Raw genomic sequence first — 24,206 nt, forward strand, 5'->3', positions numbered from 1 at the left:
CGGAGACGAGATGGGCTGTTGTGAAGCCCCAACAGTCTTAATTTAAGGAATGATGTGTCAAGACAGCAGCCAGCAGACAGCAGATGCTGGACACTGCACAATGCACGCCGGACGGTGGTCGACTGGAGCCAGCCGTGTCGAGGTAGCTTGCAGGAGGGGTTCCGGGCTGGGGGGTGAAAGGTCCTAGCTGGCAAGCAAGCAATAATGGCCGAAGGAAAACCCGAACTTGGAGGGCTACAGGAGGCACGAATTAAACAAAACGAGGGGGCCCGACAATGCAAAGTTGAATACTTGATGTGAAGAAGGATTGAATAGAAGGAGAAGAAGCAGGAGCAGGAGCAGGAGCAGGAGCAGGAGCAGAAGACGAGGAGGAGAAAGAAGAGGGGAAGAAGACAAGAAGAAGAGACAGCGATGAGGTTGGAAGATGAGGTTGGAAGATGAGGTTGGAAGATGAGGTTGGAAGATGAGGTTGGAAGATGAGGTTGGAGAAGATCAAGTTGAAGATGAAGAAGTTGAAGATCGAAGAAGTTGGCGTTAAAGTAAAAGTCGTTAATTATTACATTACGTTACGCCCACGGATGAGCCGTGCAGCCCCGCCCCCGGTGGCCAGTGACGTATTGTGGGGTAATCCGGGGTACGTCCGGGGTAACTCCGGGGGAATGCTCATGTCTGGCGGCCGCAAACGGCGTAACTTCGGAAACAGCCTATTACATGTATTACATGTACGGTACATCCCGCTTTGATTTATATAATATCTTGCATAAGTTCATTAACCACTAGTTAGTTATAGTTATTATATGATATGAGATATGATATATACGGGATAGATGCAGGTGCTGCTGGACTTTGCAACTCGATGTTTGCTAGCTGATCTCCAGGACGAGATAGCATGATGGATGTTATAACATGAAATCTCCTTTTCTTTCACCATCGATGCTGGATGTTATATCAATCCAGCATCACCACCATTAGAACCAATCCAGAGCTCTCTACAGAGCGATGCCACTACCGTCTCCCTCCCTGTCGTAGAAATGTGTTGTATGTGCATGTATGTACTGTACATGTACTGTACATATACATACTTGTGGGAATTACGTTGGAATATATTTCGAGTACGTTCAATTGGAATATTCCAAGATATGAACAGAAAAATTCGAATCTCGCAAGGTCCATAACACATCTACTGCCAATTTAGTCATACACACACACACACACACACACACACACACACACATACATACATGTATGACATGCGCCATATCCTATTTCTCGAATATCATATATCGTATGTAGCGCACTGTTATGTTTCCGCCCATGAATATCAATACTATCAATATGAATATATATATATTCGCCCCTTGAGAAACGCCTGAAAATGCCTTCCGGCCCCGAAATCAGTTTCCCATTCACTCCATGAGGTCGAATAGTCTAATCAATCTTCTCCCCACACCTGGCTCGATCTCCGTCCCATCTCTGGCGATTTTCACCTCCTTGTTCGCGTTCCAAGGGTTCCGGAGACCTCTTGTATGGTGGAATGGGAGACGTCGCCAGCACAACCAGTCCACATTGAATGGCCTACCAAAGGACTGACTGTCGTCCGCCGTGCCTTCGTCCTCTATCTGTCCAGACCCACCCGTCTTTCCCAAACCTACCTCGTCAATGCGATCGATTTCCCAGAATATCGTACCCCGAGTTGGGTCGTCCACCACAGAGCCCGCTGGAGCCGTTTCCGTGCGCGGCGTATCCGTGACTATCAGAAATTCGGATGATGGCGTGGAATCGATTCTCTGAGGGGTCCCGTCGGAGATGCTTTGCTCGCCAGTGGAGACGGGAGAGGCCATCTTGCCATAGCCAAAGTATTCTCCAGATTTATTGGCGGAGAATATCAAATATACAGTCTCCGAAGTCTGCTCCCAGGAAAATGAAAGAATTAAGTCAGTCAGGAACACCAATTTTGGGTTTGCAGGAAATATCAATATTCATGACTCTCATTCGCATCCGACTGCTTTCGCAGTGGCAATTCATTCCATATGGATAGTAGAGTAGTTTTCCCACCTCATACGCATGGTTCAGAAATGCCTCGTTATGTCTCTGTGTGGCCCACACCCCACTCACCCTGCTGCGTTCAAGATCTTCAATAGTCAGGCTTTTCACTATAAAATATCGTTCACAATACTTCACAGCTGGGCGTTGGGAACTGCTATCCTTGGAGGAATTGTTCGGAACAAGTTCAGCATGTGAGTCATCAATCTCATTGCTATCAGTAGTACCTGAAGCCGCCGGAAGTGGTGGTGATAATGTTACTCTATTTTTAAGCTCGGAAGTGCCCCTACGCATCCTGCAAACCAATTTAATGCCCTGGAACCTTGAATCATGGAATCTTGCCACTGCTGAGACGCAGGCTGCTTCTGTCCTATAATTCACAAATGCACATTTGCTGTTTGAGATCAGAAATACGCTTTCGATTTCTTTAGTAGCACCCTGAGAAAAATGGTCCTTGAGATCAACAATGTTGGCACGAGATGGGAGATTTCCAACCCATAATGCGAACCCGGATTGCTTTGGCTTCCTCGGTGGCCCTCTGGGAGTTGGTGGCTCGGGGAGGAAAACGGGTGGTTGTACATGTGCATTGGCCTCTGGGTATTGAATATAAGTAACACTCAACCGTGAGATTGATATTTTAATCACATTCCTGTAAACTGTAAATAAATTAAAATAGGATACATAACTGACCTGCTCCGTTTCCACGTGTCTCGAGGGCATTTCCAGAACGATTGGTTAGCCCCGAGCCATCGACAATAGTATAACATGAGGTCGACGATTCCGTCGGCCTCGACGGAAGCGTGTGGTACGGCTGTTCATGCGTAATACGAGGGTAGCTGGAAGTCTCTATATTGCTGTTATTCCGTACGTGCACGCGAATTGGGGCTTGTTGGTTGTCATAGGCCATAGGTTGCGGCGGGAAATGCTGCAATTTTGGCATTTGATGAAAGAGTGCTCCATAGTATGTTGGCTGGGGAATCGAGGGTAAAGTGGTGTGATACAAAACGGCTTGCGTAGAGGATTGTGTTTCGTTAGCTAAGGTGCCGGGCATTGCGGGATAATTGAAAGTTGAATCATATCGGCGACAATTCCAGGTATCGTGCCGGATATGTGGATGTCCTGGAATATGAAACGGCACGGAAAATTGTGTAAATGCTGGTTGTATATGATAGTAAGGGTGCTGAACAGGTAAACGGACAATGTTAGATGTCGGCATCCCAACTGCAATATACCCGGGAGGAGGTCGTTCGCTGTCCGCTCCACTCCGAACAGTGGAAGGTTGCGGCATCCCTATGGCCCTGGTGGAATAAAACGGTTTTCGTCAACAGAAACTCCAGTCGGTTGGTCTCTCGCTTGGATAAGCCCTGAGGAGCTTCGACGGATAGTTACCCATTCTTAACTCACTTACTTGGCGCATCCAAAACCCTCGGACGTCTGCTTCTGGGACCGCTCTTCTGCCGAAAATATGCCTGGTTTTATGGACGAGGTACAAATGTACACAAAGTTGTGAGGGAAAAGAGGCAACTATTTCTTGTCTGCCTCTGAAGGTGGCCCAAAATTGAAAGCTCTAGCGGAAATGCGTTATTGCAAGGGTCCAGAGATATTGAGATAGCCGAGTGGCCCTCGTAAAATGACGGGGATTGTGACAAGATAGTGGACCGAGAGTAAGAGAAAGAAGAGAAAGCTAAAGGAGAGGGGACCATGCGTAGAAGAAGGATAGAAACCAAAGGCTGTTTGGCCCAAAAGCAGGATCCGGCTACCCAACATTTGGCAGGAGAACTTGGATCAAAAAAGAGCGTTGGCCATAAATGAGCAGCGTCACTGACTTGCCTAGACCCTGCAGAGCTGGAGCTCTGGATGGATAATTTGCAATCATCCATGCGAAGGCTCTCGTCAACTCATAAAATTTATCATTATTGTTGACTTTTGCTCCCCGCTGAGGATAGCCCTGCGCAACATTCGGAAGGATCCGTGAATTGAAACGGGTCTTGCTCGAACCCTGCTTGACAATATATGCAATCATAATGCACTGTTCTCTGTACATGTACGGTAAATGCTCTATTGGCGCTTTTTCCGGTGGGGATTATTCCAGTGCTGGCAATGTGGAGCAAAAGGGACAATGCTAATCGTGCCGGGAGAGTGGCGAGGGAATCCAGTTCGCAACATCCCCTGTTATGATTCTTTATTTTCGAAGCCAGGCGCAAGGAGGCAAGTAACAGGGAACCAAGAGAAATCCAAGTTTATGCACACGGGATGGCTGGTGGCTGGTGAGTGGCAGAAGGATCATCTACGAGCTGACTGGTAGGTCAATCTTGGTTCTGCCTGCAGGACAAGACGCTACCCGCATGTCCGCCTCTAACTTACATATGACCCTGGCATACTCTGTACACGGCAGTTCACTCGAGGACAGCGGAGCAAAGCGCTGGCTCGCTGGACGTCCAAACTTCTGTAACATGGACAGGGAGAATTGTGGATGATACACCGTATATCGGGTCTTGCAGCTTGTAACTATACCGCGGTCAGGAGCTTGGACAGGCGCTGTGTAGGCGGCAGGGATGAAACACCTACTCTTCTGGATTGAATGCACAGTACATACATGACACGGCCATGTGGATTAAGGGCTTAAACCCCCTGCCTCTGGTCAAATTTTTCTGCTGCCAAACAGGCATAGACAGAGGGTAACCAGACGCCCTACCTGTTTTATGCACCAAACGCCAAAGAACAACACTTCTACCAAAGTCCACATTGCCATAATCATATCATATTATCATTAAGTATCATCGAGGTATCATGCAAAATCAAACATGCAAAAGGGAAACTTCCGACCAAGTAGAAAAGTGAGGTATAGAAAATAATCCAAAATATCTCGGCAATCCCAGAAAAAATAAAAATGTAGAGTAACAATGAGGCATTATTCGACAACACTAAGTGGAGTTGCCATAGCAAGAAATTGAATTGGAACATTTGGGGAATTAGGTTGCAAAATGCCAAAAAAGAATCGAGAAAAAGGAAAGCGAGTAGAGTAACAGTTGCTTGACGCAGTTGCCCGCCCCCTGAGGTATATATAGACATATATATATATACATCCCCTAACTGTTATTCCTCTTTAAGAACGGTTTCACACCTCCGAATTCCCCATACAACAAAGAAACAACACTGGCTTAATCGCGTTGAAAGAACACCTGCTAGACTCCAATCTCCATCATCATCATCATCATCATCAAGCGGAGAAGCTAAGTGGAACCCTGACAAGCCAACGGCGGGAATCAATCAATGGCTGGAAATGGAATTCGCGGGGCCTATCGATCGGATCCCAATGAGGCCACCTTTCCTGCAAATCGAGCTCCAGCACTGCCTCGCTTCTGCAACCTCTCTCTCTCCTTGTTGTCGAGGCCGGTAAGTGGGTGGGAAGCAGGTGACGTCGTTGAAATGTTCTCTCCGTTGGACGAGGGCTTGCCACTATTGTGAATCAAGGGCAGAGCGCAAGTTATGTCAGTTCCCTGATCCCCCATTGACGAAGCAAGCGCTCTTGGTTGGACAATAAAGCTTCCACTTATTTTGGCTGTCCTTTGGTTTATATATAGCTGAGCTGCGGGTGATAAAGGGATGGATGGCATTTCAGATGGAATCTCTGCTCCATTTTGTACAAGCAATTCCGCAATGGGAAATGGTATTTGTTTTTCAGCTGAAGGCGGTACTGCGGTGGATCCCGAAGGCATGGCTGTTGCCTGCCCTGACGAAGCGGGAAAGGCAGGATCCGCAGCTGCAAGCGCCAGGAACACTGCATGGGTACCCCGAGACAGGTCGGTGACATTGAGATTGGCGCGAAGGGCGATTGCATATAACACACCTTGTATGTCATTTCTTTTGATAGAAGCCAGAAGTGTTTCTTCTGCTGTAGCGTAACGAGAGAGGGTAGCGGATAAAGGCTGAAGATACGCCCTTTCGCTATACTTTGCCGTAATGAACTTTAAACGTTGTTCTCTAGTTGATTGAGCGGTAGGCTTGAGTGAGGGATCCAGTCGAGATTCCCAAACCATATTGCTAACACGATTTCCAACTTGAAGGAGTATCTCGACAATGTCATTGGAGAATGAATGAATGTCAAGGGTAAGTGAGCGGATCTTTGAGATATGGGTGCCCAATGACCGATGAATCCCACTGCATTCAATACAGAGAACTATCCCAAGATTGATTGACACCCATTCAACTTTAGACAGCGACCCGCAATCCGCACACCAACAATTGCCTTGGTCAGCTTCACGGACTGTTTGTAAAAGTTTCGACGGATTCTCCTCGTAATTATTGTTATCGCCCCGAACGTAACAGGGTCGGGCGCCAACTGTGGTTCGACGATTCACGCCGGAAACAGGAGGATTGTAGTGTGCCTGCTGAGAGGAGTGGGACCCTTTCCCGGACAGAACGGAGCCAATACCACGACGAATGGCTCCATCAGTTATTGGCTGTTGAAGAGTAACAGGTGGAGGGCTTCTGCCTTCCACAGCGCTTTGCAATGCGTTGTTGATAGCAATAATCCAGGCGTTCATGTCCTCCTCCGACGTCGCCTGATATATTCTCTTGTACTGGGGAGTTATAACCTCAAAGCAGAATCTTCTTTCGGCATTACGCGCTTCTCGAACGGATGCCATCCGTAGATCGATTGGCTCCATGTGCAAGTCCAGCTTTTGTTTCCAATTGCTGTACTCTGAAAGCTTCCCTTGGTCAAGGACGATCCAAAACCTGCCACATGGCAATTAGTTATCGTTTTACATATTATAAAACAAAGCTTTGGTGTCCAATCAACACCGAAATTGTACAAAATAACTGGGGTTCGACGGTGATTGTGGGTTAACATGATAATCTTACTTATGCCAAGCTTGTTTGTTAATCCCTTTGGGATCTATGTGAGAGCCTGGGCGGGATAACGCCCACAAAAGCCCCTCCTTTCGATGTTGAGCTTCTTGCATATCGTGCATCGGACTGGAAGAATCGCGATCCTCTAAGTCCCGAATGCCTTTGAATCGATTTGATCCTGATAGTGCAGATAATGATCCTGTGGGAGGCTCAATATGAATAGGAGGATTTAAGGAAGGAGAATGCGCTGAATTGTTAGTAGCGACTGTCTTTAGCTGTGAGCCCGTACTATCTGCTCGACCAAGTTCGGAGTCGGATTGATGAGAAAAGTTGGAATTCCCCGGTGCCAGAGCGGTAACACCAGAGGTCGGTACGGATCCCGGTTCGATATACTTCTTTGTGCTCGTCTCTAGGGCCCTTCGTTTCTCTTCCCTCTCCGTACGCTGAAACTGGAATTCTTTATCGGCTTCGGATACTTCATCTATAAGCGCCTGCAGTTGTGGGATCATCTCCTCAATCTTCTTCGCTGCAGCCAAATAACTCTTTGCTTGCGTATCAGCATACTTTGTCAGGTGGGATAATACTTCCTGTTCTTTCCGTCCACCATGAAGGTCCTGCATGAATGATGAGTAGTCGAAACGTTTTAACTCAAAATTCCTTCTTTTTGTTTGGTATTTTGAATCGCTTTCGGCACGTTTTTTTTCTTTCAGGGAATCTTGCCGCTGGCCAAGATACCGTCCCACGTAGGCATAATAATCTCTACTCTCTTCTTCGAAGTCCTTTTTCTTTGATTCTGCTTGTTTGATGTCATGGTTATATAACTTAGAAAGAGGGTCGATGATGAGTTTTTGGAGGTGTACGGTATTCTGTTGCTCGTAATTCAGAATTTCTCGGGCGATTCGGTCAAAGTAATGCTCTAATGCAGGCTGAATGGCATTCGCGTTAGACAGAGACGCATCATTGAGGGCCGTGATAAAGGCGCTAACAGCGTCGTTACAGGCGATTTGGGCTTGATGCGCAGCCTCAGCTTTTTTTAAAACTTTTTTCATCTTGGCCCGCATATTGCCTGTTTTTTGTTCCAAGGCCTTCATTGTAGCACGGAACAGAGGCCCATCTTCAACTGCACTCATATCCTCCCCTGGCCGCTGACATGTCACGTCTAACTTTACAGAGCTATGGGCTGGCAGAGGATGTGGGGTCTGCAGGTTATCCCCAAACTCAGGAGGGGTTGGAGGGGGTAGGAGATCGTTGATAGCTTCAGTGTCGCTTATTCGAGATTGGACGGATTGAGAGGAAGGCACCCGATGGCGAGGGGGTACAGTCAGGTCGAATCGGGGTGAAGGAATTTGAGGGCTTGACGAAGGTCGAGACACATTCTGAACCCAGAAAGAAAATGTTGCCAGCGTGTTGAGTCGATTTGTTCTTTGATCGTAGTCAAGAAAGCTACAGCAGTTGCGCCAACCGCCACATCTATCTTCCGCTTGCCTAGGAGGCTTCCATTTCCACGACCAGTCAAATTGGATTGACGGGCTCCCTGAAGTCGAGAAATTCCCCACATGTTTTACATTGGAGTTGTTTTGTAAATTCGGGTTGGCATGGAACTCTCGCGTTACCAGGTTATCCAGATCTCTCGGATTGGATGCGTGAGCGAATGTAAGACCGGTGAGAACCGTATCAATTGCCTCGGGAAGACAAGTCGCCACGCCGTTTGTGGTCAAAGGTGCGGGTTGCTTGGTCTGTCCCTGGCGAAGGAAAAAAGTGAAGCGAAAATTTAACTCATCATCATTACACAGTTTTAGAAGAAAGGAGGGTAATCCAGTAGATGGAGACTCTGGGTCCTACAATAGCTGGCCTGTATTAGCGTTTTTTTTTTTTTTTTTTTTTTTTTTTTTTTTTTTTGTGTCGGAGCAATAGAAACGAGGAAGAAATGGGGATTAGGAGGGGCAAGACTGACCTGGATGTACTCTATGGGTCTATCGTCCCCCGATTCCCTCCTAGGTATTATCCTCGTCGAGGGGAATTGATTTGGCGCAATGTTCAGGAGAAGATTTCCACGAGAGTTGGTGACGACGACAGATGCAATGGCTACTGTGGTGGGAGATTAGAGAGAAGAGTCAACACCAACCAGCAAGGAACAATCATAGGATAGGATAAGGTTGAGACGTACGCTTGGTCTGGTCCTTGAGATAGAGAGACCCCGGCTCATCTGGCCTACTGCTTATATTTCCCATCGTTAGCAAAATATGGGGGGAAATGCCATCCAACCAAACTATGGCGCTGTTAATGCACCAGAGGGGCTTGTCATCAAAGTGCAAGGCGTCTCGAAGGGCGGCTGTTATCTGATCAAACCACAGAGAATAGTGGTATCGTCGGTTGATTTAGTGAAAGCATGCTGTGGTTGGATTCATAGAAGAAGTAGGTATGCAGCATCTGTTGGAAGGGGTAGCAAAGGAGCTTCCTTCATTGTTAATGTTCGACGTGATGAACGGTGGTGGTGATGATGACCGTTGCTAGTATTGATGATAAGCCGCCAGGACGAATGATGACAAATATCATCCAGCGTAACAAAGTAATATGTTGTTCGAAATTTATACCCAAGTATGGTAAAGCTGTTATAATACCAGATGGCAGTACATTACAGCACATCATCCCATGAATCTTCCCCTCTATCTTGTTGTTTTTCGTTTATTGTTTTCTGTTTAAATATTGAATAGCGAAGGGTTTTATTTGATTGCCAAGTATAATCATAAATAAATCGCAATCATTTTTTCATTTTTATCACAATTGAACTCCGTTATACTAGTATTCAAAAATATTGACGTTCCTGTTACGTAGGTGCATTTTCTACTAGTTTTATTTCGGAAATTGCCAGTGGCCCTCGAATGTAATAATATAAAATTGAAGGCTTGACCAGAGAGTGTCATAGTTCCGTGATGCATACAATCAGTCATACTAAAATACGAATAAACTGTTTCTTTATCTTCTCCCAACCGCGTTGTAACTCCTAAAACATAGCCCTCGAACACGTTTGACCTGAATGTGGAGGTTGCAGGGTGGAAGGGGCACCTCATCAGCCACACTTAAAGCTGGCAGATATGACGGTATTGATTTAGCTGAGTTCCATTGGATTGGCCTGTCTAATTAAATCTGGCCCAGGGGTAGCGCTGTCGGTCTGCACTACGGAGTACATCTATGACATTCATCTCAAACCATGTTTCTTTGCAGATTGTATGTACATACATTCTTTCAACTACTTCTGCTGTATGGCATTCTAAAATTCACTTATATATGCGCAGTCTTCTTCTAATACCATTGGGGCTGGAGTAGCAGTTTGGTGAACAGATATGGGTGGTTCAATACCAGCAAAGATCTAGTACAGCTATCACTTGATTGGACCAAATGCCGAAGGATATGGGGGATTCACATTGTCTCATCCTCAGCAGTAGTGCTGGCATTTGAACTTAAGAGTAGCTGGCTGTAGAACTCATTAACAGCATCTATCAATATACATTAACATCAAACATCAACAAACTCATCTTCAAACAATTACAAGCTACACTCTATCACTCCAGTAAACAATTCTTAAGCCCCTTTACTTTCTTCCCTACATTCAGGTACTCAGTAACAGGGTATCGTCATCATTTGTGAGCAATGCTGCCATGTCTTTCACGTAGAAGGGTAGGTGCCTGAGGACAGGGTTGGGTCCGGGGTAGATTTGCCTTGTCGAACTACGCTTTCTCCTAGCACTTTTCATGTCGTCGAGCGCCATCTTATTAGTGTGATCAACGTAAATATGGACTTTGGCGTGACCTGGAAACATTGAAAGTGTGCAATGACGCTCGTTTGGCAGTTTCTCGCCGGTTGCGGTGACGGTTGTCGTGTTATGGAAAGAGCCCCTACAAGACAATTAGTATACTAGACTCAAAATAGATATTAGAACATGGATAACAGCATACAGGATGCGAACACCGGTTTTCCCAAGTCGTTTAGCGCTCGCGTGAGCCACATGTTCAGTGGCACCTCAAGGAGGTCTGTTCCACTTGGAATAGTTTGGCATTCTCAGCAAGGTTGCTGATGGCATTAGGGCCCCATTTGATGGTAATGTCGTCGATCGTACCCTCGTAGGAATCAGCTGGGAGACAATTGGGAAAGGACATGGTTAGGGATTTTATTGAAGAATGCTGGAAGTGAACAGATCTCCAACGCTAGGGAGGGTGCCTAAGAAGGAGGACTCCTTCGCGAGTACGAATTTCAGGAAGAGGGCGTAAGGCCAGAGGAACTTGGAAATGATCCTGAGCGCTGTCGCCATCAAGAGCCTCATGGTCACCTGACAGAAACGGTTCGTGTGATATTGTGGCGGATGTAAAGCTTGCGAAAACAGAATTTTCTGCCACCCCCTGAAAAATAGTAGCAAAACACTGCAAAAATAACCAAAATATCCATGTATCTTTAGAATCATTCAAATATCATTCAATTCATTCAAATACACACCTTTTTATCATCAAATCTGTAAATACACATCTTCAACTCAGTGAATTTATCATCAATGAGATTGTATATCTTTTAAACAATGATTATATATCTGCTCAGATTATGTGGATCATTGAATGTCATCTGATCATTGTATATTAAATTCAATAAAATATTCACTCTTTTGAAACTGTTAGAAATTCTCATTCAATATGAGATATAAAATCAAAGATCACATTAAATATTTTATCAGATTTGAAGAATTTTTTTAAAATATATTCAATTACATATTGCAATAAAACTGTCTGCTTTATGAAGAATGAATTTGATGTTGATATTCACTTTCAATCAATATTTAAATTGTTGAAGAAACTGAATTTGATATGAAAGAAAATGATTAATTATTACAATTATCATTTATAAAATCTATTAATTTATCAATTTTATTTAATATAAATTGAATCTGTGATTAGTCAACGTGATAAAAAATTTTGAATTAAATAATGTATTTAAATTTCTCAATATAAATCTGATCAATTTATCTTTTTCAATGAAAATGCTGTGAATGAATGTATTGTAAATTGATGATATGAATGATCAAGTAGAGAATTCTTTTATCACATTAAAAAACTTTGTAAATGATTTCACAGATAATCAATTTTATTTGTAATAAATATCAATGAATATTGTAATTATGATATATATTAGAAGTTTTATGATACAGAGAGGTTGAATGAATTTTGTATATATATAAATATTATATAAATATCAATGAAATTATCATTATTTAATAATGAATAATTACTCTTTTCATCATTTATAAACATTGCAAAATCTCTGTAAATAAGCTGACATTGAATTTATATTTTTATCTTCATATTTTTTTGATTATAATTCTATAAAGAAATCATTTCATGCATTGAAAAAATAAATTAAAAGATACTGATATCAGTTAGAGAATCAATTTAATAAAAATTTTAAAATTTTTTTACATCACATAATTGAAAATTTTATAAAAGAAAAAGATGTAAAAGGATATTTCAGATCTGCTCATATAAAATAATATTATAAAATTTAAAAAAATTCAGATTGCAATTCAATTATGATGATATATAATATTTAAATTTCAAATTCAGAAACAGAAGTAATATGAGTTTTGCTGTCATCATTATAAATAATAAATAATAATAATTTAATTTTCTTCAACTGTGATTGTCAGATAGAGCTTTTTAACTCATTTTTTATTATTAAAAATATATTCATTTCAATATTCAACTGAATCATCTGTTTATTTATCATTGTTCATATTTAATTCAGTTCAAATCTTTCATTTTAAATAATGCTTTTTGCAATTAAAAATGGTTCTGTTTTTCAAAATTTCTCTGTCATCAATTAATTAAAAAACTAATCAATAAACAGATCTGCATATTTATCAAATTAAGAGATTGAATCATTTTAAATACAATGATAGATTTGAATTCAACAGCAGATTCAAATTGAATGACAGATTTGAATTTGACAACAGATTTAAATTCGATAACAGATTTGAATTTGATTATTATTATTATTATTCTTTCATTATAAATGTATGCAGTCAGTGACTATAACATCTATCTGAAATACTTCAGAATTTTTCAACTTAAGAATAAGCTAATATACAAGATTAATTTAATACATGCAATAGCAGAATTCTAGCCCAGAATCAAACAATTATTCAAACTATTCAATTTAAAAAAAAAGTCAAAAGAATGATAACAAATCAATATATTCAATTTAAAACAAATGAAATAAAAAATATAAAAAAACAGCAGCTATTAAAAAAAAGAAAGCATTCACAAATCAAACTTTTCAAAACAAATCAAAATTAAAAATAATCAAAATGAAACAAATTTCAAAGTAAAAGGAACAAAATAAAAATAAAAACAAAAACAAAAATTAAAGCAAATACATAAAAATAAAAGAAAAAAGAAAAAAGAAAAAAAAAGAAATTCATTATCAGATTAAACTATTCAATTGAAATTTTATAACAATATTTGATTCTTTCAAATATTCAATCAAGAATTCATTTCCAGTTTTTATATTGAATAAAAGTTTTAAATTTAACTACTTTAAACATTTGAACGGTGAGCTGAAGGCCGGATGTTGACTGGCTTCATGGCCGCTTTAGGCTTGCGATTCTCCAATACTGCCACGCGCCACGCACCTTCCTTTATTCCCCTGCGAGCTGAAAGCTCAATTCCCACGCCCCAGCGGCCAGGTACGGAAAATGGATCCCTTCGCTTGATCCTGGAACGCGCGCTTGCATCCTCACTTTCAATCAGTACTCACTCACCCACCCTTTCACCCATTTTGAGACCAACCGGCCAGATATGGCCTTCTCGGAGCTAACTATAAAGTCATGGCTCCCTTCTCTCCAGCGGGTGATCCGTTCACCCTCACAATTCCAACCTGCCTTCCCACCTCCTCGCCGGCCCCCCCCAAGCTACCAAGTCGCCCTTGCCCACCCTTGCAACCCTCCCACCACGACCAACGAGCTCTCTGTACCCTCAATCATCCATTGCTGACGCTTCCATCCCTATCGCTTCCCCTTCTCCGTGCTTGTCGTGTGCGGGACGAAGGATGGCGCGCCGACGCGGCGTGCCATCACCCGTCAACAGCGACAGCGAAGATGACAGCGAGGAAGACACGATGGACGTGGATGATGGTGATGATGATGATGATGATGATGATGGTGATGATGGCAGTGACACGGCCTCCGATTCCAGCGGAGAGACCGACCTGACGGATCCGGCTGATTATGGGGAAACCGGCAAGAATGACACCAGCGATCTGGCTGAGCTCCTGGCAGACGACGAGCATCCTCCGGAGTACTATATTGAAATGATGAACAACCTGGATGAATCCTTACTCCAGTACGATGAATACGCGCCTACCTCTCTGAAACTGCTTGACCGCATCGAGCAGGAATGGTTTAAGTGAGTGTCTGGAGGGCCTCCGCTGCAATATCTCTCCCCTAATTTCTCATCATGCAGATTCTGCGCCTACGTCAAGCAGAACCCAAAGGAGATGTATCAGCAGATGGATGTACATAAGCTCTACACTTTCTTCAACTGGGTTCTGAACCAACGTCGCGGCAAGAATGGGAGACGACGGCAGGGCCTCAAATACCGGAGCTCCCTGGAGACGTACTGGAAGATCTTCCGTTTGGTCTACGAGAGGGAGATGCAGGAGAAGATTGACCGGGAGACGTCGCGGAGGATGATCAAAAAGGTGTGCAAATCCCCCCTTCTGAATCGTTTCACGGGTACTGACCCGGGGCCTCCGTGCTTGCGTTCAAGGTGATCCCAAAACTGGCGAAGCTGTATCGTCTCAAGAAGGGGCGCCGGAAGAAGTCGGTTGTCTATCTGGACGACCTCGTTAGGATCGTCGAAACGACCCTCACCACCACCAAGAAGAAGTTCGGTCACGGCCGGCAACGGATCGTACTCTGCCTGTACTTCCAGCTTGCCGGATTCTCAGCCAATCGACCGCAGGCGTTGCTGAATCTGTGCTACCGGCAGATCAAGATAACCCTCCTGAGGGACCCCAACGGCGGGCCCAATAACATACTGATCGAGTTCACTGTTGAATTCGCCAAAACGTTCCTTGGAGACAAGGAGGAGTACGTGGACGCGTCCGCGCTGACCTGCTGCGGCGAAATGTGACTGACTCGCTCGCCTGTGAATCTAGGACCACATTCGTCGTCCCGGAGATCATCTTCGATCCGTCTCTGATCCTCAGCCCACATGTCTTCCTCCTGGGGCTCCTGTTCGCCGATCGCGCATTCGCCCTTCTAGGCGGAGAGAGGGTTCTCACTTCGGCACGACAACTCATCGACCTGAAGATACCGGAAGGTATCAACCAGCTCGAGCTCCACTTGGACCCGGCCCTGGACGATGTCCCGGTGTTCCGGAAGTCGGAGCGGACGCTGGAAGGGATCGAGATATCCGCCACTGAAGCTCTGACGTACGCCACCATCAACCTGTGGATCAAGAGGATCGGGGAGATAGCCGCGTTCCGTGACATCGTTCGACCGTACAGTCTGCGATATGGCGCCGGCAAGGCGCTAGATGACAGCGGTAGGTCCCGATTTCCCGGGGCCAATGACCCTAAGCTTCCGATCACCGGTTACTCATCGTCTTCTATCCTGCAGGGCACATCAGCGAAGCGGTTCGCAGTCTGATCTTCCAGCACTCGGACCCGCGTACGTTCATCAAATACTACCTCCACAGGAAGGTTACCAAGGACATTCGCTCCATCGTGCAGGGTCTGGACCCGCAGGAACATATCATGAACGCCGCGTTGCGGATGCTGCGCTCCGTCGATCCGCGCCGGCCGCAGGAACTGACCACGGCCCAGTCGAGGTCGGTCAACCGGCAACCCCACATCCAGGAGCTTATCCGGAAACGCGATATGCTCAGCAGACGTCTTGGGCGACCACTCAAGCGGCACAAAGGGACCGTCGCCTACGAGCTCCACAAGAAGATCAGCCGTGAGCTGGCAGGCGCACGCCAGCGGGCGAGGGACGAACTTCTCCGTGACATACAGGGAAAATATGACTTCGAGGAGCCCCTGCGCGAGATCAAACGACAGTTGTCCGGGATCGAGGTCTCAAAGGCATTCAATGAGTCTCTGAACACCAATGGGAGTGCGCCGCCGCTGCCGCACAAACGACTGACCTCGGCGGTTCTCACCCTCCCCTGCGAGACGCTGCGGGACGAGATGCTTCGACGCACCGAGTCGATGGACGCGGTTGCGGAATACTCTCTCTTCGAGGAGGGGGATACATCCCGACTGCCGCACGACAAGAGACCTACCACCCTGGCGCTTCAGAAAGTCAGGGTGGAGGTGCACGTTCCTCCAGCTCCCAGCCAGAGGGAGATCGCAGCGGAGGCCGTGATGAAGCACCATCGGCCACTCTACTGCTTCATCTGCCTGGATAAATTCTCTACCCACGGTGGGGTGACCAAGCACCTCGGACGAAAACACCTCCAGTGCATCAAGCCTGGAGACACGATCAGATGCCCGCGCTGTGAAGTGGTCCTCGAGAGCAAGATGGAGCTTCAGAGCCACGCCTACCATGTCCACAGCACGGTTAGCCCAGAAGACCCGTAGCCCCATACTTCTCTCTTGCATCCACCAATACTCCCCACGTCCCCGTGGTTGTGTTCCATCACCTCATTATCCCTCTGTATGTTTACAATCTCTTCTTCCACTTTGCCACGAGCATATACACGAAATACCAATCAAATGAACCATATCCCTTCATATTTTCTGGCCCTTCATAATTTTTAATACTTTTGCTACAAAATACCCATAAATCTAAGCGAAGCCAGAACTTCCAGGTACACATTTGAATTGTTTACCTGGTTTGCATCGAATCTTCTACTAGGCTTTGTACCACAAGTACCTAAGATGTATGTAATGAAGAATGTGGAAGGTGTAAAGCTTGCTTGATTGAAGGATTGCTAGCTTCGTGGCAAGTTATATGGTGGAAGGATTACTAAGCCAGGGCAGTTGACCTGACACCCCCACTCACCATAGTAACTATACACAATGCTACATACAAAATTTGCCTTCAAATCAAGTACAGGTACAAAGACAACTGGAAAAACGAAGTAGTTAAAAAAAAAAAACCAGCCATCAAATCCATCAATTTTTACCCCCCTATCCCTTCATCTTAATAATCTCCTTCCAACGTGTATATTTCAACATTCCGAGCGGCTTGGTTAACCCGTCTGCCGCGTTCTCGGCGGATGGGACGTACCGGATCGATATCTCATTCTTGCGGACGAGATCCCGAAGGATATGGAATCGGACCTCTATATGCTTCGATCGGCGCGGAATCGCTTCGGAAGAGGATAGCTCGATGGCAGACTTGTTATCGGCATGAATCGTATAAGCAAGGCCATTCGCCGGAGGTGGGTTGGGGTGATCGTCGGCATCCAGATTATTGAGGCGGGACGGCACGAAACCGGCATCTTCTAGGAGCTCCCGTAGGCAGATGAGCTCATATGCGGCTTCGGAGGATGCGATATATTCGGCCTCGGTTGATGATTTGGAGACCCCTGTCTGCCGGCAGCTTCGCCAGGCGACGGGGCCCCCCGCCATATATATGATGTAGCCGGTAGTTGAGCGGGATCCCGGATCCCTACCGGCCCAATCGGCATCGGCGTACGCCACGGGTTCGATATCGGCGTCTTTGTAGTAGGTTAAAATAGCCGCATTAATCGTGCCCTGCAAGTAGCGGAGCGTACGTTTGAAAGCGGCCCAATTCTTCGAGGTAGGGCGGGCGCTGAATCGGCCTAGAAAGCCTGCTGCAAAGCTAACGTCAGGACGTGTATTGGTCGCAAGGTATTGCAGGGATCCAATGCCTGACTGATAGGAGCGTAGGGTAAATTCCGCCGTATAAGCGACCGGTTCCTCATTGTCATTCATGAAATCAACGTTCTCCTCTATGGGAGTAGACGTAGGGTGGCAGTCATCCATAGCGAATTCCTCCAGAAGATTCGTAATAAATAGGGGTTGGGACAACGTAAGGGAGGTCGAATCCCGCTCAATCTTCATGCCCAAATATCGGTTCGAATCGCCCACATCCTTGATTTCGTAATTAGCGGCGATTGCGGCCTTGGCCCAGTTGAGATCTTCGATCTTCGGGCCGTATAGGCGTACGTCATCCACGTATACAGTCATATAGACCTTTCTCGCGTCATGAATGAACAGTCCAGCATCGTAAGGACTGACACGGAAGCCTGACTGCAATAGCATTTTTCGCAGTTCCTCATACCATAAAAGCGCTGCTTGCTTAAGACCGTAGAGTCCCTGCATTAATTCGCAAACAAGATCGCCACGACCTTCACGGAAGCCCGTAGGCTGGCTCATATATATCCGTTCGTCGGCCGGCAGTTGGGCGTTCAAGAACGCGGTTACCATATCGATTTGCAGAACGTGCCACCCTCGGGATGCCGAGATTGCCATGAGAGCTCGGGACGTGGAGGCGGAAACAACGGGTGCAAAGGTCTTCGAATAGTTGACACCCTTTTGTTGATAATTGCCGCAGACCACCCAGCGGGCCTTATAGCGGACTACTTTGCCCATATTATTGAACTTTTTGTCGAACACCCATTGGCCCCGAAGGACCGCCATATTAGGGGTTCTTTCAATTAATCGCCAGGCCCCAATTTGCTTTAAGCGATTAACCTCTTTAACGCAGGCCTTATAGTAGAACTTCCACTCAGGGGAAGCCTTAGCGCGCGTGAGATTCTTCGGAATCGGCAACCCATATATCTCGGGATCGGAAGGCAGATCATCGGAACCGTCCCCCACTGAAGATTCCCCCACTGAATCGTTATTCCCTGTAATTGTCGGGGTATCCTCAATCTCAATAGGAGGGCTAGGGGAAATCGGTGTATTCTGCACCAAAAAGGTCGGTATTCTCGCTGATATTTCATAGTCTATCCACCAATTATTGGTGGGAACTAGGAATAGCGGACGGAGGGGTTGGACTTCTTCATCGATGAATAGGTCATTAACTGAAGGAATCGGGCCAGGAGTCGGCGAAGGAATCGGCGAAGGAATCGCTGCAGCCGCCTGACGGGCCGCCGTGGGTAGGGTCTTCGGGTGCCCAGTGGCTGGGGCCGACGGATCCATAAGGTGAAGATCCTCCTGGAAAATGACGTCTTTGGATATATATAGACGCCCATTGGAAGGGTCAACCAACCTGTAATTGGTAAAGCCATCGTAACCTACAAAAATTAGCTCTAATGAGCGGGAAGCCATCTTATTCGTGGGCTTAGGGGCTATTTTCAGGAACGCCTTGCAACCCCAACGGCGGATTCCACGGGCCGACGGGAGCGCTCCAAGCCATGCCTCATATGGGGTAATCGGCTTCATATTTTCGGGACCGCCATATAGAATCGTGGAGGTCGGCATAAGATTGAGCAGCTCCGTGGCCGCAATAACCGCCTCACCCCACATCTTTTCGGGAGCGGAAGAGTCTATTAATAGCGATCGGGCTTTTTCAATAATTAACCCGATCGAACGTTCGGATACCCCATCTTGTTGTGGAGTATGGGGGGGAGTGGGTTCCCACTTAATCCCCTCGCTAAGCATATATGCCGTAGCCGCGTTCGAATTCAATTCGCCGCGATCGGAGTGTATAATCGCGATGCCACGGCCCAGCAGGTTCTTGATGAATTGGTTGAAGATTCGTAAATATTTCAACGTCTCATCCTTGCGTTCCAGTAGGAAAATCCATCTCATTCGCGTTGCGTCGTCTGTAATGACCATGGCAAGTTTCTTGCCGGCGTAGGAGGATATGTCATTTTCGGTTCCTAGGGTCTCACCTCCGCCGAAAATATCCACCCAAATCTTAAGAGCTTTGCGAGTGGCACGGCGTGGTGCGGAATTCTTATACGTAGCGCGCCTCTGCTTGGCTTTGACGCACGTGGCGCAGAATGACAACTTCTTCGGGCCGATAATGGCAATTCCGAAGCGAGGGTCCCTGGCCATCTTCAATATATTATTTTCGCCGATATGGCCCAATCTACGGTGCCATTCATCAAACGGCAGTTGCTTCGGGACCACGGCAGGGAGTCGGTTAGGTGGGGATATGACGAAGGAATCCGTATCCGGATCCTTGGGGTTAATCAATTGCTCAACCTCCTCACGGTTGAACGGCCCTAGGGACCCTGCGTTCGGATCATAATCCGTTGAAATTGTCTTTGGTTTCGGAACAGCCACGTACGCGACCGCCCCATATTCTTGGTCATTCATAACGCCGTCAAACGTCGGAGGACTGTCGGAGAGGATGTAAATATTATTGCGGGAAAGGTTGGCATAGAACACGTCATTGCCAGTAGGGGACAGGAACTCAAAATAATTTCCAGCGTCAACGTGCATATCACGGCGAATATAGCCCTGGCGTTCCATAAGCCCAGCGGAGATGAGGTTAGCTGACAGTCCTGGCACGTAGTATACGTGATTGAATTCAATCAACCTCTCGCCGACTGGGATGGACGCCATGCCGACGCCTTGGACCTTCAGAACGGCCTTGTTGGCCACCTGGACCGTAGGACCGTCGATCGTAAAAAGCGTCGAAAATCGTGATCTATCGCTCGCGATATGGCAGCCAGCGCCGCTATCCCATATGGTTAGGGGCTCCTTGTGGGGTTCCACAAAGCAGGCCGGCACGTTTATAACCTTTGCAAGGTTCGCCATCTGAAAGGACTCTGACCCGTCCGTAATCACTAACTGGGTCTTGCCCCCACTATTGTCCTTATCCTTCTTCGCCTTCTCCTTCTTCTCTTTGAACTCCTTTAACTTAGTAGCATTATTGGCCTTCCAATCATCGGGCGCCTGGTCGGGATTCGTAAACCAACAGACAGTGCCGAAGTGGGATCTATTGCACTCGGAGCAGGTCGGCGGATTGCCAGCTCCACCACGGCCACTGCCGCGGGAGCCGCCACGACCGCGTCCGGAACGACCTCCACGGGCCGAGTTAGATGTATTCGCGCTATTATTGTTCGCGGAATCGGCAGCTGCTGTGGCCCCCGATTGGGCAGCGTTGGCAGCTGTATCCACCGATTGTGCGGGCTTTTTATCTTTTGGAGGGTCCAATCGAGATCGGATCTCCTCCATGAGAAGGTGAACGTCCAATACAACCGGTGTCGATTTGGACTCTTGGGCCTCCTCAATCTTCTTCTGTACATAACCCCTCCAAACGTTCGGAAGGGCGGAATAGAATATGTCAAATACCCACGCGTCAGGCGGGTGAGCATCCATCATTTCCAACTTCATGATCGCGGCACGGAACTTATCAAAGAAACTGTGCACGTTAGTGACCTGAGTGCCACCAAGCGATGTGAATTCTAGGACTGCCTCTCGGCGGAGCTGGGTCTTGGGGATAGAGTATTCCTCCTCAATTGCCCGCCAGAGGGTGTAAGCAATCCTATTCTCATCATTTTTTATGAAACGTGGCCTGACGTTCGCACCCAAAGAGTTCGAAATGAACGCGTAGGTCCAACGGTTTCGGGCGTCCCAAAAGGGAGCCCATTCGGGGTCCTGCAGGGGGTTCTGAACCTGCTGCTTTTCTATTATACCCCAGCACTGCGCGTCAACCAGCTTGGTCTTCATTGACGCGTTCCATGTGAGGAAATTTGACGTGCCGGTCAGAGCGTTCGGCTTGGTCATTGATTTTACATCTTCTTTAAATTGGGCGATTGCCTTGCCGACACGGCTGTCCGGATCATAGAGGTTATACTCCAATCTTTCACCAAGATCCGGGTCCCATGTGTGCGTTCGGGCTGTAGGAGTAGTCGGTGTATTATTATCAGCATTCTGAGGGTTATTCGCGGCTCTGCGAGCACGCATTTCTTCTAGTTTTAACTCGATTTCCAGAGCCTTCCGTTTTTCCTCCATGATCTTACGCCTCTCCTTCTCCATCTCAAAGGTCATCATGAGGCGTTGCAATTGCACGTCCGACAAGACCTCGTCGGAAAGCAAGGCCTCAGAACGTCGAGCCGCCTCATCATGATGAGAACCAGCCTCACTGAGCTGTCGGGTGGTTCGGGTAGATTGGGTAGGTTGGGTAGGTCGGGCCGCAGGCCTGACTGTGTCAGGAGCTGTATTCAATCCAGCTTCGAATCGGAACGGCGTTTCAGGAGGATCGGGCTCATTAATAGAGCTCTCAAATGCTCCTGGCGGGCGATCGTGAGCAGAGCTTGGGCGTGGGGGAATATCATCATCCGCCACTACTGAGCCAGAGGGCAGGACGCGAGATTGCGAGCGTGTAACACGGTGCGTTCGATGGGGCCTAGGATCCGCCATCTTGAATCTTTTCTTTTCTTATTAAGGGCTTCTTGGATCAGGTCCTTGCCAATATAAGCTTTCGGTGGCGTCGTAGTCGCCAATCGGGTGTTGTCTTTTTTGCTTTTTTGCAACGTTGGTGCGTTCCACCCTGCAAGCTTCTCTAAGCGAGCAGCGGCGTAGAATCAAAACAAGAATTCTAGAACGCGTCAAAAGGGGTGTAATAAGACGATTTTAACGCTGAAAGGCGTATCGAATGAAGCAGTAGTTAAATAATGATTATATCGACAAGGAATCCCGAATTGGCAGCGTTGTGCGCAAAACGGGCCTCATAACCTGTGGAAGGTGTAAAGCTTGCTTGATTGAAGGATTGCTAGCTTCGTGGCAAGTTATATGGTGGAAGGATTACTAAGCCAGGGCAGTTGACCTGACAAAGAAACGATACAGTTAGAGTGGTATTTGGATCAAGCCATGTTTGTGCTAGCGTATCTTGGCATTTGCTTCAACATATTTGCTGGGCCTATATATCATTTTTAAACTAGATTATGCTGGGCTAACATATATACTACTTATTCGCTAGAACAGAGCAACCATTAAACCTATTCGGTTTCAATCAGAGCTATCGTATCATCATACGCCTTGATAATAGGATCATATAACTTTTGTGCCACCCTATATATTCCAACTTGCATCCCTTGCGATTTTAACGAGGCTGTGTCAAGCACGTACATCTTGTGGAGGAGCTATTGTTTGTCATTCGATACAAATGCTAGACAAGTCGAGTGGTTTTGGATGAGTCACCGCCCGAGTTCACGATGGCGAGAAGGGAGAGATCTCTTGGAAGTGGTGGAGAGCCTTTGCGTTTGTTTGGCGCTTGGTTCGGAGCCGGATTTTGAGAGGAGAGCCTGTCGTCTCCCATGAGGTAGGAAAAGCCAGCGCCATCCTAGTGAGTCTGGCTTAGTCCAAGTAGCAATTGCGAGGTAACATGCCAGCACTTTCGAAAGGCCGGCCGCACTCACTTTTCATAAATGTTGAACTTATTCCCTATCTTTCTGCACCGTAATCCCTGACAGCTGCAAAGAGAAGACAAAACCAATGACAAGACTAAAGGCTAAAGAAGAGAACTGCTTGTTCATTCATATTTAGTGAAGAGTTGATATCAGCTATAATTTTTTAAAAAAAATGATTCATAATAAAAATTTAGAGTTACAGAATCATAACTTTAAGATTTTGTGTGACAAGGAACTGGTATGTTCACAAATACAGCTGATGGCTTTTTCTAGGTTTGAAAATTTTTGAAAATTGACAAGCTTAAAATGACTGCAAGTGTAATAAGATAGAAAGAAACAGGGTCATGAAAAAATATCTGCAAACTTAAATTAACTATTAAAAAAGCATAAAAAGATCTGTAAGTCAAAAGGATCTGCAAGCCAATTCTCTAAAAGTTAATTCTAAGAATTTCTTGTGGCAGGGGTACTCTCAATTGCATGATGGCTAGAAATATTAGGGTGAATGCATGCTTTCTAAACAAGTAATTTAGCAACGCTTGCATTTGCTAATATAGAAATGGAATGGCTTCAGTGGGGCTGAACTTTCAAAATGATCAGCCCTGAACACCCCTGCTACCCCGGACATAGTTCAAGAACTACAATAGCCCAGTTTCAAAACACGATGGATCGCTATGGGATGAGGTGAAAGCCTAGGCTAGATTTACTTTCCAAAAAGAACTTAGTGTGGTTTCAAATTGAGCCTAATCTACTACAGAATCTTTTCATCTATTCTTGCTTCTTCTCAAGTTTCTCTTGCTTTCTCTTCTTCCCCACTCTAGACTTCTGATATTTCATGCGGAAGATGGAATTCGTTAATCTGAATAAAAGGATGGAAGAACACAAATGTAGAAAATCGAATTACAGAAATGCATAAATTGAAACACGCACTCCCTGCGCCAAGAAACGGCGCAGCATTACAATTTGTGTCGCATTGATTGCATGTAA

The 24,206-nt window shown here is 46.1% G+C and overlaps 6 protein-coding genes across 6 annotated transcripts; 2 read left to right on the top strand and 4 right to left on the bottom strand.

Moving 5' to 3' along the window:
• Positions 1-1,406: 1,406 nt before the first annotated feature.
• HCAG_04052 (predicted protein) lies at positions 1,407-2,950 on the bottom strand (the record flags this gene model as incomplete). Its single annotated transcript, XM_001540162.1, has 3 exons — positions 1,407-1,898; positions 2,116-2,699; positions 2,734-2,950. 3 exons carry the CDS (start codon positions 2,948-2,950, stop codon positions 1,407-1,409), a joined length of 1,293 nt encoding a protein of 430 aa, XP_001540212.1.
• Positions 2,951-3,249: 299 nt separating this feature from the next.
• Positions 3,250-4,551, top strand: HCAG_04053 (predicted protein; the record flags this gene model as incomplete). The annotated part of the gene is made up of 4 exons (XM_001540163.1): positions 3,250-3,383; positions 3,773-3,840; positions 4,200-4,310; positions 4,439-4,551. 4 exons carry the CDS (start codon positions 3,250-3,252, stop codon positions 4,549-4,551), a joined length of 426 nt encoding a protein of 141 aa, XP_001540213.1.
• Positions 4,552-5,342: 791 nt separating this feature from the next.
• HCAG_04054 (conserved hypothetical protein) lies at positions 5,343-9,128 on the bottom strand (the record flags this gene model as incomplete). Its single annotated transcript, XM_001540164.1, has 4 exons — positions 5,343-6,783; positions 6,910-8,735; positions 8,852-8,985; positions 9,065-9,128. The coding sequence occupies 4 exons, from the start codon at positions 9,126-9,128 to the stop codon at positions 5,343-5,345; spliced, it is 3,465 nt and encodes a 1,154-aa protein (XP_001540214.1).
• A 1,379-nt stretch (positions 9,129-10,507) lies between these two features.
• On the bottom strand, positions 10,508-11,218 carry HCAG_04055 (predicted protein; the record flags this gene model as incomplete). Its single annotated transcript, XM_001540165.1, has 2 exons — positions 10,508-10,793; positions 11,091-11,218. The coding sequence occupies 2 exons, from the start codon at positions 11,216-11,218 to the stop codon at positions 10,508-10,510; spliced, it is 414 nt and encodes a 137-aa protein (XP_001540215.1).
• Positions 11,219-13,986: 2,768 nt separating this feature from the next.
• HCAG_04056 (predicted protein) lies at positions 13,987-16,521 on the top strand (the record flags this gene model as incomplete). The annotated part of the gene is made up of 5 exons (XM_001540166.1): positions 13,987-14,342; positions 14,400-14,637; positions 14,706-15,028; positions 15,097-15,485; positions 15,560-16,521. The coding sequence occupies 5 exons, from the start codon at positions 13,987-13,989 to the stop codon at positions 16,519-16,521; spliced, it is 2,268 nt and encodes a 755-aa protein (XP_001540216.1).
• A 207-nt stretch (positions 16,522-16,728) lies between these two features.
• Positions 16,729-22,233, bottom strand: HCAG_04057 (hypothetical protein; the record flags this gene model as incomplete). Its single annotated transcript, XM_001540167.1, has 4 exons — positions 16,729-16,772; positions 16,817-16,874; positions 16,974-17,073; positions 17,174-22,233. The coding sequence occupies 4 exons, from the start codon at positions 22,231-22,233 to the stop codon at positions 16,729-16,731; spliced, it is 5,262 nt and encodes a 1,753-aa protein (XP_001540217.1).
• Between the last annotated feature and the right edge of the window lie 1,973 nt (positions 22,234-24,206).

Source organism: Histoplasma capsulatum, genomic scaffold (assembly GCF_000149585.1).
Source record: "Histoplasma capsulatum NAm1 scaffold_4 genomic scaffold, whole genome shotgun sequence".
Lineage (NCBI taxonomy): Eukaryota > Fungi > Ascomycota > Eurotiomycetes > Onygenales > Ajellomycetaceae > Histoplasma > Histoplasma mississippiense.